The 15,000-nt window shown below is 41.0% G+C and overlaps 2 protein-coding genes across 2 annotated transcripts in view; one reads left to right on the plus strand and one right to left on the minus strand.

Moving 5' to 3' along the window:
- LOC144536524 (microfibril-associated glycoprotein 4-like) overlaps positions 1-3,578 on the minus strand; it is a 4,915-nt gene extending 1,337 nt beyond the window's left edge. Inside the window, exons 1-5 of the mRNA XM_078279711.1 lie at positions 3,461-3,578; positions 3,142-3,297; positions 2,074-2,112; positions 1,835-1,931; positions 1,593-1,760 (exon numbers count right to left, since the gene is read on the minus strand). Coding sequence (XP_078135837.1) covers positions 1,593-1,760; positions 1,835-1,931; positions 2,074-2,112; positions 3,142-3,297; positions 3,461-3,466 — 466 coding nt within the window. The 5' untranslated portion in view covers positions 3,467-3,578. The remainder of the gene's footprint in view (positions 1-1,592; positions 1,761-1,834; positions 1,932-2,073; positions 2,113-3,141; positions 3,298-3,460) is intronic.
- A 7,136-nt stretch (positions 3,579-10,714) lies between these two features.
- The window catches only part of LOC144536626 (microfibril-associated glycoprotein 4-like), a 5,203-nt gene continuing 917 nt past the window's right edge, over positions 10,715-15,000 (plus strand). Inside the window, exons 1-5 of the mRNA XM_078279857.1 lie at positions 10,715-10,886; positions 11,034-11,189; positions 11,951-11,989; positions 12,586-12,682; positions 12,752-12,919. Of these exons, the coding sequence (XP_078135983.1) occupies positions 10,881-10,886; positions 11,034-11,189; positions 11,951-11,989; positions 12,586-12,682; positions 12,752-12,919 (466 nt within the window). The 5' untranslated portion in view covers positions 10,715-10,880. The remainder of the gene's footprint in view (positions 10,887-11,033; positions 11,190-11,950; positions 11,990-12,585; positions 12,683-12,751; positions 12,920-15,000) is intronic.

Raw genomic sequence — 15,000 nt, forward strand, 5'->3', positions numbered from 1 at the left:
GTTCTGCCTGTCTGTCTCAGAGGAAGTTTAACCACACAGCGACCCGTTTCCCCTCGTTCTTACATTATATTGCTGCGTGGAGTTTTGAAAAATGTAACTACACTCCGACCACTTTATCGGCATTGACATGACTCCCCGTGACTTGAACAAAGAGTCGTATTTTCGTCCGTCTGAACCTCAACTCTGCAGAGGTGTGTATCGGTGCTGAGCCCCGCTCTCTGTCTACATGCAGAGAGGACGGACAAGGCTGCACTCACATGCTTTCAGGTACAGAAATTTGGCACCGTTTGATTTAACGTGAAACGGTCATCCGTATTACTGCCGTAATTCGGTCGGTACCATAAAAAGTTTAGGATACGGTACCCAACACTAAACCTGATGAACACTCAGATCATTGACAATGTTTGTTTGCTCTTAAATTTCTTCATTAAAACAGAATTAGATAAAAATTAGTGGCGTCAAACGATTAAAATATTTTATCGGGATTAATTGCATTAATGTCATTGTCAACTCGCAATTAATCGCAATTAATCGCACATTTTTATCTATTCTAAATGTCCCTTGATTTCTTTTTGTCCCATTATTTTTTCTCATTTTAATGCTCTTATCAACACGGAAAAGTGGATTGGCTTGCTTTGACAAGGGGGCGGAGAATTGGCATCAGCTGTGCACTTGGCCATCAGCTGTATGCTTTGCCATCAGCTTTGTGCTTGGCCATCAGCTGTGTGCTTGGCCATCAGCTGTGTGCTTGGCCATCAGCTGTGCACTTGGCCATCAGCTGTATGCTTTGCCATCAGCTTTGTGCTTGGCCATCAGCTGTGTGCTTGGCCATCAGCTGTGTGCTTGGCCATCAGCTGTGTGCTTGGTCATCAGCTTTGTGCTTGGTCATCAGCTGTGTGCTTGGCCATCAGCTGTGTGCTTGGTCATCAGCTGTGTGCTTGGCCATCAGCTGTGTGCTTGGTCATCAGCTGTGTGCTTGGCCATCAAGTGGTATTTCAGACTGAACGTGCTGCAATGATAGCTCAGTTCACAACGACAAAACACACAGATCACTTTGGTCTTTTCAATGGAGCCATTTGGCAACTTTTGAAAAGTAAACTTTCCATTCAGAATCTTATTGGAATCCATTTCGGCGTCTCGTGCTCGCCATCCACTCAAAACGTAACGTTAGCCTACTACTCTTTGGCCGGCTCACAAGCCCAAACAAGTGTGTGCGCCGTGCCTGTTGTTTAGTTTCCGGTCTAGCTAGATCCGGTGTGGTGTTGTTTTTCTAACGTTACTAGTTGTTGCAACAGCATGTGAAAAAAACTACAACGTTTGCTAGGCCAAACAGAACGTTAATCTCACGATAACGAAGAATTGACGCCGTTATGGGTTTGTGTTAACGCCGTTAATAACGCGTTAAACTGACAGCACTAATAAAAATATGAAACCATGTGATTTATGAAATGTAAACAGAAGACTGATTTGATTTCTCAGCATCTTGTTTAACTCTTTGTTTAGTTGTTTAGGGACAAGTATGTAGCAGGAACCAATGTCACACTCCACAACATTAATGGCTGAAATGCTCGTCCTTAATGTGGAAACCTCACCTGCTCCTCCATCAGTGAATCCAGAAACATGCAGTTTGTAGTCGAAGTACCCACTCTCGATGGAAAACGAGGAGTAATGAGCGGACGCTTTGAGTCCTTCGAAGTCCTCCATTTCAACCAGCAGCTCACAATGTTTTACGTTAGTCAGGACCATGAGAGACTCAAGACCTGAAAACAAACATAAACATTTAGAAACAGTTTCATGAAGACATGAAGACTGTTAGTTTGGTTTCATTTCTCACCGAGCCAGTACTCTCCAGCAGCGATACCAAAGAAGTTATAATATTGTTTCCAGTCCCTGTAGAAGTTCACCGTGCCGTCCATCCTCCTCTGGAACACCTGGGGAGGACGGGATGGGGGGTTAACTAGATAAACACACAAGATATCTGACAGCTCATGTTTCCAGACAACAAGGATTTACTGGAATGTGATTTATTGTGAAGGAACTACAGGAAGTATTGACTTTAGTTAAAATACTCACCGTCCACCGTCCTCCTTTTGAATCCATGTCACAGTACACCTACACACAAACACAGGTATTAGTTAATGTGATCCTTTAACTAAAACTTTATCCAAATGTACTTAAATGAGTTCTACTACTTCACCCGCCCAACCAGAATTAACACATAGGAGACGACATAGCCTATATTTATTTATTTAGCAGTAACTGTTGGCCTGTTCAGCACCAACGCTGTCGCTCTCTGCGCTGTCTTTGGAGCTGAAACATTTTAACTTGACTGGAAAGCTGTTTTCTTTGTTCTTTAACACAAATTGTCTGACAATGTGGCTTTTCTTTGTGTTTTATTAGACATAGGCTAGCATAGCTCAACAAATGACACATTACAACAGGGGTGTCAAACTCAACTTCACTGGAAATGACGATCACGATAAGGGCCAGACATGTTGAGTTTATTGACATGCTTTTATTTAACAAAAAAAGTCAATTATCTTTGTATGACTGCATGTCTCAGAGAGATTTCTCCCATCGACATTAAACCCTGAGAAAGTCAGCCGTCGTAGAATAGAAGTCCTGAGAACCAGACATGACGTTGTTAAAAGCAGCTGACTCACAGCAGCCTGACTGTTAAAGACTCTCTGCTTCTGGTGTTGTTTGGGGGGGGGCCTAAATCGGATCTGGCCCCCGGGCCGTGAGGTTGACACATGTGCATTACAACATGGATTTGCATCACTTGGTAGCAGGGGGACCCCGTGATGATGCTCTGTCCCCACTGTGCTGAGAGCCTAGCTCCTGTTGACTTTTTCGGGGGTCATAAATTAAACATTAACCTGATGCATTATAAAAACATAGGTGAGGGTTGCTTCTTGCTTTCACAATTTACAGCAGAAGTTCTCTGAGAATCTCTTTTATATGAAAGATAAACTGGCATTGTGACAGAAATTTCCCTAAACTGACTGATATCAAATCAGAAATGGAACTGAATCAGGACCTTGTGAATCAAAATTCAATTATTTTTTTATTGTGAAATCATAAGCGATACCAAGCCCTGATCTGAACGTCAACCTGCCACCCAGAGAGGATGACGTGTACCTGGACAGCATAAGAGGGTCCTTTGGGATGGATGGTGTACACTCCACTGGGAAGGGTGTTGTCATTATTATAAATGTCACTGCAGTCCACCGGCAGAAATAGCTGCTGGCAGCTGATCAACAGAGGACCCAGCAGGACGAGGACGACTGAAACCAGCTGGAACAGAAGAGATGTTTTCATTTAGTTTATTCAGATGGTATCACTCAGCTAGAATACTCTGTAAAGCAAGCTGTAGACTTTTGCTTCCCCTGTCCAAAATTTGGGGCCACAAATGATTAAAACGTGTTGCCAAACTATCAGATATATAAAGTGAACTTACCTTCATGGTCAGATTTCAGCAGAAGTGATCTGATGAAGATCCTGATGTCCGTGTGTCTCGACGCTCTGATGTCTCTGGTGTCTCTCTGCACTTATTTATACCGTTAAGATTAATACGTTACTGAGCAGCTGCTGTTTCACACCGATACAACTATAAATGGGTGGAAACATGTCCTTGAGTGTGTGTCTGCCAGCCATTGGCTTACACAATGTTGGCACCCAAATCTGACACGCCAGCACTTTTTGGGGACTCGCCTCCGTTAAAGGACCAAAGAGACAACTCTGTACTTTGGTGTAGAGCAGGAGGTCTTCAACGTTTTTAAACCAAGGACCCCTTAACTGAAACAGAGACCGAGCAGGGACCCCTACTACATATACTGTATACAATGAAGATGGATATTAAACTGGGCCTACAATAACATGTTGGGCTGCCTAAAGCCTTTATAAATCCCTTTTTTGCATAGAATACTAAGCTATTAAAATAATAATTGTTGGCCTGATTTTATGAATAATCTTTTAATGTTAAACATACATGTGGCACAGTGAATCCTCAGGATGAACTGTATTTGTGGATGGCTGCCTTAGTGACTACCTTACTTATAGGCCAGTAAGCCTATCATCAGTGGGGATTCATATTCACTAATTATATGTTTGAATAATTTGGAGGCCCCCCTAGGGGTCCCAGACCCCCTGTTAAAGATCTCTGGAGTAAAGACTTGGTTTTATGCAGTAGGTGATATGAGGGGGGTACTGTCCCCCTTGTTAGCAAAACAACAAAAATGCATGACCCTTCTTAACCTGCCATCCCTCCCCTCTATTCCTTAAATCCTTTTTCTACTTTATCGACGTGTAGATTACGTTTTTATAAGCCTGGGGAAACCCACAAAAAATAATCAACAGCCTCCTTTTTCCTTTTGCAGCTTTTTAAAGCTTGCAGCTTTCTCTTTCTGTTTGCCATTTTGCGAATCGTTCTCATGAATTACTGCATTAATTGATGTCCGCTTGTTAAATGAGAATATTTTCTACAACTAATCCATTCATGTAGAAAATAATCCAGCCATTATTCACCGTGAAGATAACGGTAACTCCAGCCTTACTAGTGTGTGAATGTTTGAAGGATGTAAAAACAGCATTTAAAGGTTGATCACAAACATAACTGATGGTTGAGGTTAGCATGAGATTAATATGACTCATGTAGCTGCTGTAGTTCAGGTCAGGTCAGGGGGGGGGTGACTGATCACACATAACACGTCTGTGTGTGTGTAGTCTCAGGTACACAGCACTGAGCAGCTGCTGCTTCACACGGTAAGAACAGTTCAGTTCAAGTTTATTGTCGTATGTATATTAGTACAGAGTACCACAGCAATGAAGTACAATGAGCCTTGGCACTCTCTCAGCACCAGTCAATAATAACATGAATAACATTTAAAAACATCAAGCCCAGTAAACATCCTCAACCTCAGCCCTCCTTCCAGTTGTATTCAGTAGCCTTACTACCTGGGGGTAAAAACTGTCCCTGAAACGCAGTGTTGGGAAGGATACTTTTAAAACGTAATCTGTTACGTTACTCAATCTGAGTAAATTATTCTGAATACTTGGATTACTTTCACATTGAATTGTATTTTATGTGTAGGAATGGGGCCATTAAATCCAGCTTACTAAACAGGCCTGTTCTGGTGTGTTCTTCTGGTCCAACTGGCTGAATGTGGACCTGAACAAGCAGATAGGTTGTTGGATTTGTAGTCCTGAACTGCAAACTACAACAATCTAACCGCAGTCTAAGCTACGATGAGCTAATTTTAGCTAGCATGTCAAACGGGGCTAGTCAGTGTGTGTGTGTGTGTGTGTGTGTGTGTGTGTGTGTGTGTGTGTTTGTGTGTGTGTGTGTGTGTGTGTGTTAGATTATACCTAGGGGCGTTCTGGTACAAAAGCTGTTACGATGCAAATCCAAACAGTGTTTATCGATGGGGGGCTGACAGCACTATCTCTAATGTTGGAGTGAGTTGGTACCAATGGAAAGGTATTAACTACTCCCTACTACCTTCTTGATTTGATTTGTAGCCAGCAAGCTAACATCTAGAGCTATCAGCTAAAACACTATCACAATATATTTCACATGTCAGTGTCACCTTTTGGATGTTTCCAACACCGGGGTGGACGGGGCTTGTTGTAACGTTACTCAACGACGCTGAGAGAGTTGATGGCTCTGGTAATCTCTGGGACGGCGAGGACGCCGATGTTGTGCAGAACATCTCCCAGCTTCCCGGAATTATCTCCCCCCTCACTTTTCTGTAATCTTAACTAGTTGTTTTGGTGCCTAATCCCCCTTTTGTCTGGTAAATGTCACTGTAAAGACAGCTAAACGTGAAGGGGTGGGGAGAGATTTTCAGCACGAACACCAGTAACGGAGACGTGTCATTACGGATGGCCGCTGTTCTGACTCGGGTGCCTGGGTCTCCTCATTCTCTATTCACATTTGAGTTTGTTCTTTAATGGATCTCCTCATTGGGCTCACGGTATTCCAGACACTTCACACAGCTCACGGCAGTGGCATAGGTGGAAATAGTATTTTGGGCATGCCAGTACAAAAGTGAGTGGGCCATTTTCAAAAAGACGTAGAAGTAGCAAAAAGGAGAAACTGTAAAAAACAGCAACAACGTTACCTTCCAACATATACTGCATTACAACGGCAATAGCAGTAATGTCTACAACATGCTCAACCAACCAGTTTAAAAAATCTTTTACCCAACAATATAGACAAAAAAAATATATTTGCACCGGCAGCACCTGCAACATTGGCTCTGCAACAGTTATAAATTTAAACATTTTATTTCACAAAGTGGCAACTAAACATGAACCCAAACAGCAGAGAAGGCATACATATTTTACATACATTTACATACTGCATGACATAGAATAGCCCACATCAGATATAAATCGCACATGTAACATATCCTTTGTGCATTTATAACAGCATTGTTGCTTCAGGACTATGGTCAGATCATGAGCAGCAAATGTACCAGCAGTATAAGAAAATCAAAGAATGAAAACTTCCAGCCAAGCATTGTTTGAATTAGTCCAAAACTAAAAACTACGTCACTCACAGATAAGTTATCTTATTTAATGTGGGCAAAACACAAACGCCTTTCAGCTGATTAATTAAGCTTTTAATTAGATTTAAAATAGAAACATAAAGTGCTGGTTTAACTAGGAACAGTCAGACAGGATCAGACAGAAAGCCTCTTTTTGCATATGTAAAGGTACATGTTGTCAGATAGAGTGGATCTGAACATTATTATGATATACACAATAAATACAGAAACAAACATATGCAAAAAGAGGCTTTCTGTCTGATCCTGTCTGACTGTTCCTTGTTAAACCAGCACTTTATTTTTCTATTTTAAATCTTAGAAACTAAAAAATAAAGGTGTTTGGTCCTGGCCCTCAGGGGCTCAGGGGGGGCGCTCCCTGGGAGCATTTTTTTTTAATTTTTCTCCATGGTTTATTTAGACTTTTACAGTGAGATTTATAATGGAGTTTGGGGTAGAAATAACAACAACAGTGAGAAAAAATGAAATTAACTGTATTAAATCATTAAAATATTGCTGAAAATACCCGTCATTATGAAAACTAGTACAGTGGCCGTTGAAGATGTTCCTGTTTGGAGCGGGCCGATTGCTTGGCCTATGGTGTTGCTGCGTGTAGCTTTCTCCAGAACCATGGTACCCCAAAGTGACTTTGGTAAGTAAAAAGTTGTCTCTTTGGTCCTTTAATGGAGGCGAGTCCCCAAAAAGTGCTGGCGTGTCAGATTTGGGTGCCAACAATGTGTAAGCCAATGACTGACACACACACACACACACAAATACACACGCACACACACACACACACACACACACACACACACACACACACACACACACACAAATACACATGCACACACACACACACACACACACACACACACACACACACACACACACTGTTCTTACCGTGTGAAGCAACAGCTGCTCAGTGTTGTGTACCTGAGACTACACACACAGACGTGTTATGTGTGATCAGTCACTCCCCCCCTGACCTGACCTGACCTATAGCAGCTACATGAGTCATATTAATCTAATGCTAACCTCAACCATCAGTTATGTTTGTGATCAACCTTTAAATGCTGTTTTTACATCCTTCAAACATTCACACACTAGTCAGGCTGGAGTTACCGTTATCTTCACGGTGAATGATGGCTGGATTATTTTCTACGTGAATGGATTAGTTGTAGAAAATATTCTCATTTAACAAGCGGACATCAAAGAAGTTTCACTATTTTTAAATTAATCAAACAGATTGTGTGTGTGTGTGTGTCTCTCTCACACACACACACACACACACACACACACACACACACACACACACACACACATCCGTGTTGTGTTTTATCATTTTGTACTTTAGAGTTGCATTTATTTATCTTAGTTAATTTAAGTTTAAACTTTGTGAAATATGCTTGGAACTATGTATTTTAATGTCATAATCACATTTGTCTTACTGTTTGATTAGCTGGTTAAACCAGGAATACTAAAGTCTCAGGACTGCGTGACAAAGGGACTCTTGATGAAGTGTGAGATTACTAAGATAAGATCTGTTTGTTTGACCTCAGAGAATTAACAACATATCTCATAAAACGATCACAGTAGTTGCCAGATTTCCTCATACCTGAAGGTAAATGAGGTGTATCATCTGTCTAACATGTGACCTGAAGTAACTGTTGTCCAACTTGACAAAGTGCTGAGCTGCGAAAGTAAAAGACATGAATAATAAGAGTTATATAAAACTAAATAAGAATATAATACAAAGATAGAAAAGTATACCAAAGTAAATGGAGACAGAAGGTAAAATAACAGTTATCAACCCCCTGGGGCCGACGATGTCGTACACGACAGCAAACTACATGTTCTGTCATATTTAATAGAGTGTAGAGACATTTTGGGTTTAGAAGCAGAGAGATGCACCATTTCAACTGTATGTTTCATGCAATAATAGGCCTTCCAGAAGCTTTTAAATCCAGCCCAGAACTACAGTTTATAAATCCCTAATTATAAATTGAATATCCATCCATCCACCCATCTTCATCCGCTTATCCCGGGTCGGGTCGCGGGGGTAGCAGCTCCAGCAGGGGACCCCAAACTTCCCTTTCCCGGGCCACATTAAATTTATTATTATTATTATTATTATTATATCATACCAATCCAGATTTCACCTTTCCCAAACAAAAGGATGGACAAAGTTGTCATCACCACTATAATAGTGAGGGGCACATTAAAGCCACATGGCTAATTCAGTTGTTGGAGTTTGTAAAGTTTTTTTATTTTTATGTGCACCTCACGTCAAAATGACAACAAGCAGTTTGGCTGTAAAATTAGCTTGTAAAATTAGGCTGTGCTTAAGCTTACAGTGAAAATGCTAGCGGTCGGCCTGTTGGGTAGCTGACAGTCTGTGTGATCTATAAAATCAGTGTTGATACAAGCATCAGTGTTCCTTGAATTGCTTAATTAGCTTCTCTTGTATTGGTGCTCTTTTCCAGGGCATACACTGCTCTCAGCTTTATTGTAGCTTTTGGGAAGGGTTATGGTTATGGTTATTGTATTTAGCAGACACTTTTGTCCAAAGCGACAGAATATGAATCTTAGAATAGATCAAATGAACAGTAAAAAGTTTTTAAAAGGTGCTAAGCCAATATTAAGCATTCGTAACTCTAAGAAATGATCATAACTCTAAGAAATAATTAATTATTTAATTGTGAGATCAACAGATAAGTCTTGAGACCCCTCTTGAAGGATCCAAAACTATCACATGAACGCAGAACACTAGGCAACTCATATCATAGAATGCACGCATATTTCTGCAGGGAATGTGTCTGACCAATCATAGTACGTGTGGGCCGCCTGGGCCAAAAATGCCAGGGCCGGTTTTTTGTCCCAGTCCAGCCCTGCTCCTGACACACCTGTTTCTCTGATTGAGAACGAGAGTTACTGTAAATAGAAAATAAAAACACAACTTTTCTTTGTAAGAATCAGAATAAAGCAGAAATAATTGACTGTGTCATTCATGAGAGAGACACACAGACACACACACACACACACACACACACACAGACAGACACACACACACACACACACACAGACAGACACACACACACACACACACACACACACACACACACACACACACACACACACACACACACACACACACACACACACACACACACACACACAGACAGACAGACACACACACACACACACACACACACACAGACACACACACACACACAGACACACACACAGACACACACACACACACACACACACACACACACAGACAGACACACACACACACACACACAGACAGACACACACACACACACACACACACACACACACACACTGTTCTTACCTGTGTGAAGCAACAGCTGCTCAGTGTTGTGTACCTGAGACTACACACACAGACGTTTTATGTGTGATCAGTCACCCCCCCCCTGACCTGACCTGACCTATAGCAGCTACATGAGTCATATTAATCTAATGCTAACCTCAACCATCAGTTATGTTTGTGATCAACCTTTAAATGCTGATTTTACATTCACACACTAGTAAGGCTGCGTTTAACAATTATCTTCACAGTGAATAATGGCTGAATTATTTTCTAGATGAATGGATTAGTTGTAGAAAATAGTCACATTTAACAAGCGGACATCAAAGAAGTTTCACTGTTTTTAAATTAATCTAACTGATTAATTGATGAATCATTGCAGCTCTACACACTATAAGTGTGGTTCTCATTAGTTGTAGACATTTTGCTTCTTGCATCTTGCTGTTACCACACACATGCACACACACACACACACACACACACACACACACACACACACAAACACACACAAACGCACACACACATACACAAAAACACACACACACACACACACACACACACACACACATACACATACACACACACACACACACACCTAGGCCTAGTTTAATATGCATTTTCCTTGTATACAGTATATGTAGTAGGGGTCCCTGCTCTGTCTGTGTTTCAGTTAAGGGGTCCTTGGTTTAAAAAACGTTGAAGACCTCCTGCTCTACTCCAAAGTACAAAGTTGTCTCTTTGGATCTTTAATGGAGGCGAGTCCCCAAAAAGTGCTGGCATGTCAGATTTGGGTGCCAACATTGTGTAAGCCAATGGCAGAGACACACATTCAAGGACATGTTTCCACCCATTTATAGTTGTATCGGTGTGAAACAGCAGCTGCTCAGTAACGTATTAATCTTAACAGTATAAATAAGTGCAGAGAGACACCAGAGACATCAGAGCGTTGAGACACACTGACATCAGGATCTTCATCAGATCACTTCTGTTGAAATCTGACCATGAAGGTAACTTTACAACTTTATATATCTGATAGTTTGGCAAACACATTTTAATCACTGCTTTAATCCCAGCTTGCTTTACAGAGTATTCTAGCTGTGCATAAGTTTGATACCAACTGAATAAACTAAATTAAAACATCTCTTCTGTTCCAGCTGGTTTCAGTCGTCCTCGTCCTGCTGGCTCCACTGTTGACCAGCTGCCACCCGCTCGTTCTGCCGGTGGACTGCAGTGACATTTATAATCATGACAACAGCCGACCCAGTGGAGTGTACACCATTTATCCCATCGGAGCCACGTCTGCTGTCCAGGTACACTTCATCCTCTCTGGGACGCAGGTTGACCTTCAGATCAGGGCTTGGTATCGCTTATGATTTCACAATTCAAAAATTTTTTTTATTTTGATTTACAAGGTCCTGATTCAGTTCCATTTCTGATTTGATATCAGTCAGTTTAGGGAAATGTCGGTCACAATACCAGTTTATCTTTCATATAAAAGAGATTCTCAAAGAACTTCTGTAAATTGTGAAAGCAAGAAGCAACGCTCACCTATTATTTTATAATGCAACAGGTTAATGTCTACATTAAGAAATGACCCCCAAAAAGTTAGTTTAAAGTACTTGAACTGAACTGAACAGGACTAACAACAGGGGCGGAGCTAGACTCTTAGCACAGTGGGGGCAGAGCTTCATCACGGGGCCCCCCTGCCACCAAGTGATTTGTTAAAAAAATTCTAAAATAGCTATAAATCCATCTTGTAATGTGTCACTTGTTGAGCCAAGTTAGCCCACGTCCAATAAAACACAAAGAAAATCAGAAAATTTGTATTAAGGAACAAAGAAAATAGCTTTCCAATAAAGTTAAAATGTTTCAGCACCAAAGACAGCACAGAGAGCAACAGTGTTGGTCCTGAACAGGCCAACAGTTACTGCTAAATAAATAAATATAGGCTATGTCGTCTCCTATGTGTTAATTCTGGTTGGGCGGGTGAAGTAGTAGCACTCATTTAAGTACATTTGGATACCATTTTAGTTAAAGGATCACATTAACTAATACCTGTGTTTGTGTGTAGGTGTACTGTGACATGGATTCAGAAGGAGGATGGTGGACGGTGAGTATTTTAAAGATGCAGTAGGTAAGCCTTAAAAAAAATAACTTTCTGTCATATTTGCTGAAACTGACCCTATGTTCGAGTAGAACTACATGGAGCAGGTAATTCTTTTTAAATCCGGCTCCTCTGGCACCACCTACAGCCTGTAGTGCAAGATGCAAAAATCCACCTCTCCCTGTTCAGATGCTCCAATCAGGGCCAGAGGGGGTGTCTAACTGCATGTTAATCACTGCTCAGGCACACGCATTTAATAGCGTCCTCCCCTCCCCCTTCCCCGCGCACAAGCTGCAGATAGGTTTCCTCCCCTTCCCCCCTCTTCACACGCACTCTATGGTGCACAGCTCTCCCTTGTGGGGGGATGGGCTTAGAAGATCGTATGGGCTTCAGCAGAAAGGGAGGAGAGACTGAGAAGTTGTCGATGTTCAAATTTTTTGGCTAAGTCCTGGATCTTCACAATCCTACCTACAGCACCATTAACTAAAGTCAACATTTGTAGTTCCTTCACAATAAATCACATTCCATTTGTTGTCTGGAAACATGAGCTGTCAGATATCTTGTGTGTTTATCTAGTTAAGCCCCCATCCCGTCCCCCTCAGGTGTTCCAGAAGAGGATGGACGGCACGGTGAACTTCTACAGGGGCTGGGATCAATACAAGGCCGGCTTTGGTATCGCTGCTGGAGAGTACTGGCTCGGTGAGAAATGAAACCAAACTAACAGTCATGACTTCATGAAACTGTTTCTAAATGTTTGTTTGTTTTCAGGTCTTGAGTCTCTCTACCACCTGACTCTGAGGAAAAGGTACGAGCTGCTGGTCGACATGGAGGACTTTGAAGGAAACAAAGTGTTCGCTCGTTACTCCTCATTTTCCATCGACCCAGAGTCCTACGGATACACACTGCATGTTTCTGGATTCACTGATGGAGGAGCAGGTGAGGTTTCCACATTAAGGACGAGCATTTCAGCCATTAATGTTTTGGAGTGTGACATTGGTTCATGCTACATACTTGTCCCTAAACAACTAAACAAAGAGTTAAACGAGATGCTGAGAAATCAAATCAGTCTTCTGTTTACATTTCATGAATCACATGGTTTCATATTTTTATCTAATTCTTTTTCAATGAAGAAATTAAACATTGTCAATGATCTGAGTGTTTATCAGGTTTAGTGTTGGTTACCGTATCCTGAACTTTTTATGGTACCGACCGAATTACGGCAGTAATACGGATGACCGTTTCACGTTAAATCAAAGGGTGCCAAATTTCTGTACCTGAAAGCGTGTGAGTGCAGCCTTGTCCGTCCTCTCTGCATGTAGACAGAGAGCGGGGCTCAGCACCGATACACACCTCTGCAGAGTTGAGGTTCAGACGGACGAAAATACGACTCTTTGTTCAAGTCACGGGGAGTCATGTCAATGCCAATAAAGTGGTTGGAGTGTAATTACGCTTTTCAAAACTCCACGCAGCAATATAATGTAAGAACGAGGGGAAACGGGTCGCTGTGTGGTTAAACTTCCTCTGAGACAGACAGGCAGAACAGGGTTCTCTGTGCCCTGGTGACTGACTGACAGGCTGCAGGTCGTAAGGCAACTTTATATTTCTATTAGGGCTGTTAGAATGAATTCTGAAAGTCGAATATATTTTGAATATAAAAAAAATAAATACTATTCGAATGTGATTATTTTTGTAAATAGGTTGGCTAACCTTAGCTAATCTCCGTCTTCTCATGTCACGTCTGATGAACAATAAGTTACAGGAGTGAGAAACACACGGCATTGTGAGCTAATGTTACGTAGCGAGGAACGTTAGTACAGGGGGGAGCGACAGGCTGTGGCTGGAAATCAGAAGAAGGATGGGAAATCGTTTTAACATGACTTTAAAATCAACATCCACCGAGACAAAATGCTCATGTCATCAATAGTTAGCTCGTTCTGGTTCCATAACTGCGAGTTATAGGAACTTAGCTGGGAGCTTCATGGAGACAGCTAAAGGTAATGTTAGCTGTCCTACAGCTGTCAGAGTTAGCTTCTACTTCATATATTACCTTCTAACGGCTGTATTCTCAGTAACGTGACAATCTGCAAGAAACGGGTTGCTTGTAAATCACTAAAATAGCAGTGACAGCACCATTTGGCTTAGTTATCAATGCAATGTTAGCATTGTGGCTAACGCTATTGTTATAGTTTATGACAAATCTTTTTCGGCTGTGCTTTCTAACATGATGTCATTGTGCTAATCGAGCAACGTTAGCCTTTACAACAGAGCCACTTCAATGTTCTTCATGTTTCTCTGTTGATTTGTGTTTGTCGCTGTGTGCGTGGTGGAATATAATGTAAACAGAGAGCTGCATGCCAGAAATGCAATGCGCCATGATGTAGGTCTCCTTCAAGGCCAGGCTGATGTTAGAAGTCCCTCTAGTGGACAGAACGTGTAACAACAACTACATGCTTATAGTGCCATTAATGCATAAGCCTGAGTGAGTAGTATATATTTATAACAGGCTGCATATGAGCATTAAATATTCAAATATTATTTGAATATTAAAAAAATAACAAATGAAATTCACATGGTATTATAGAGGAAGACTGACAGCTCTAGCTTCTATACAGGTAGCACATTTCAGTAAAAAGGCAATTAAAAAACCTTTACATAAAACAAAATAAATTGAAACAGTCATGAAAAATAAATATTAAAAGTCTAAAATAGAATAAGATACAAAGACTAAAAGTTACAGTGTAGTTAAGAAATTAATAAAAATTTGATTTAATAGGTTGTAAGGACAGGAGAGGGAGGGGTTTATTTTGTGTGGAGTGTAAAATGTTTTTAATAAATAACAAAATGTTCAGAATAAATAGGATAAATAGGTTTGGAATTATTTTTACAACTAAAATGTTTATTCTATTATGGATTGAGGGTAAGGGGGAAGTACCAAAAAACGTGTTATAGCTGACTCAATCTGTAGATTTATTGTTTTAATTAACTATATATATACAATAATAGCCATTAAACCTCAC

Source organism: Sander vitreus, chromosome 21, assembly GCF_031162955.1.
Source record: "Sander vitreus isolate 19-12246 chromosome 21, sanVit1, whole genome shotgun sequence".
Taxonomy (NCBI): Eukaryota; Metazoa; Chordata; class Actinopteri; order Perciformes; family Percidae; genus Sander; species Sander vitreus.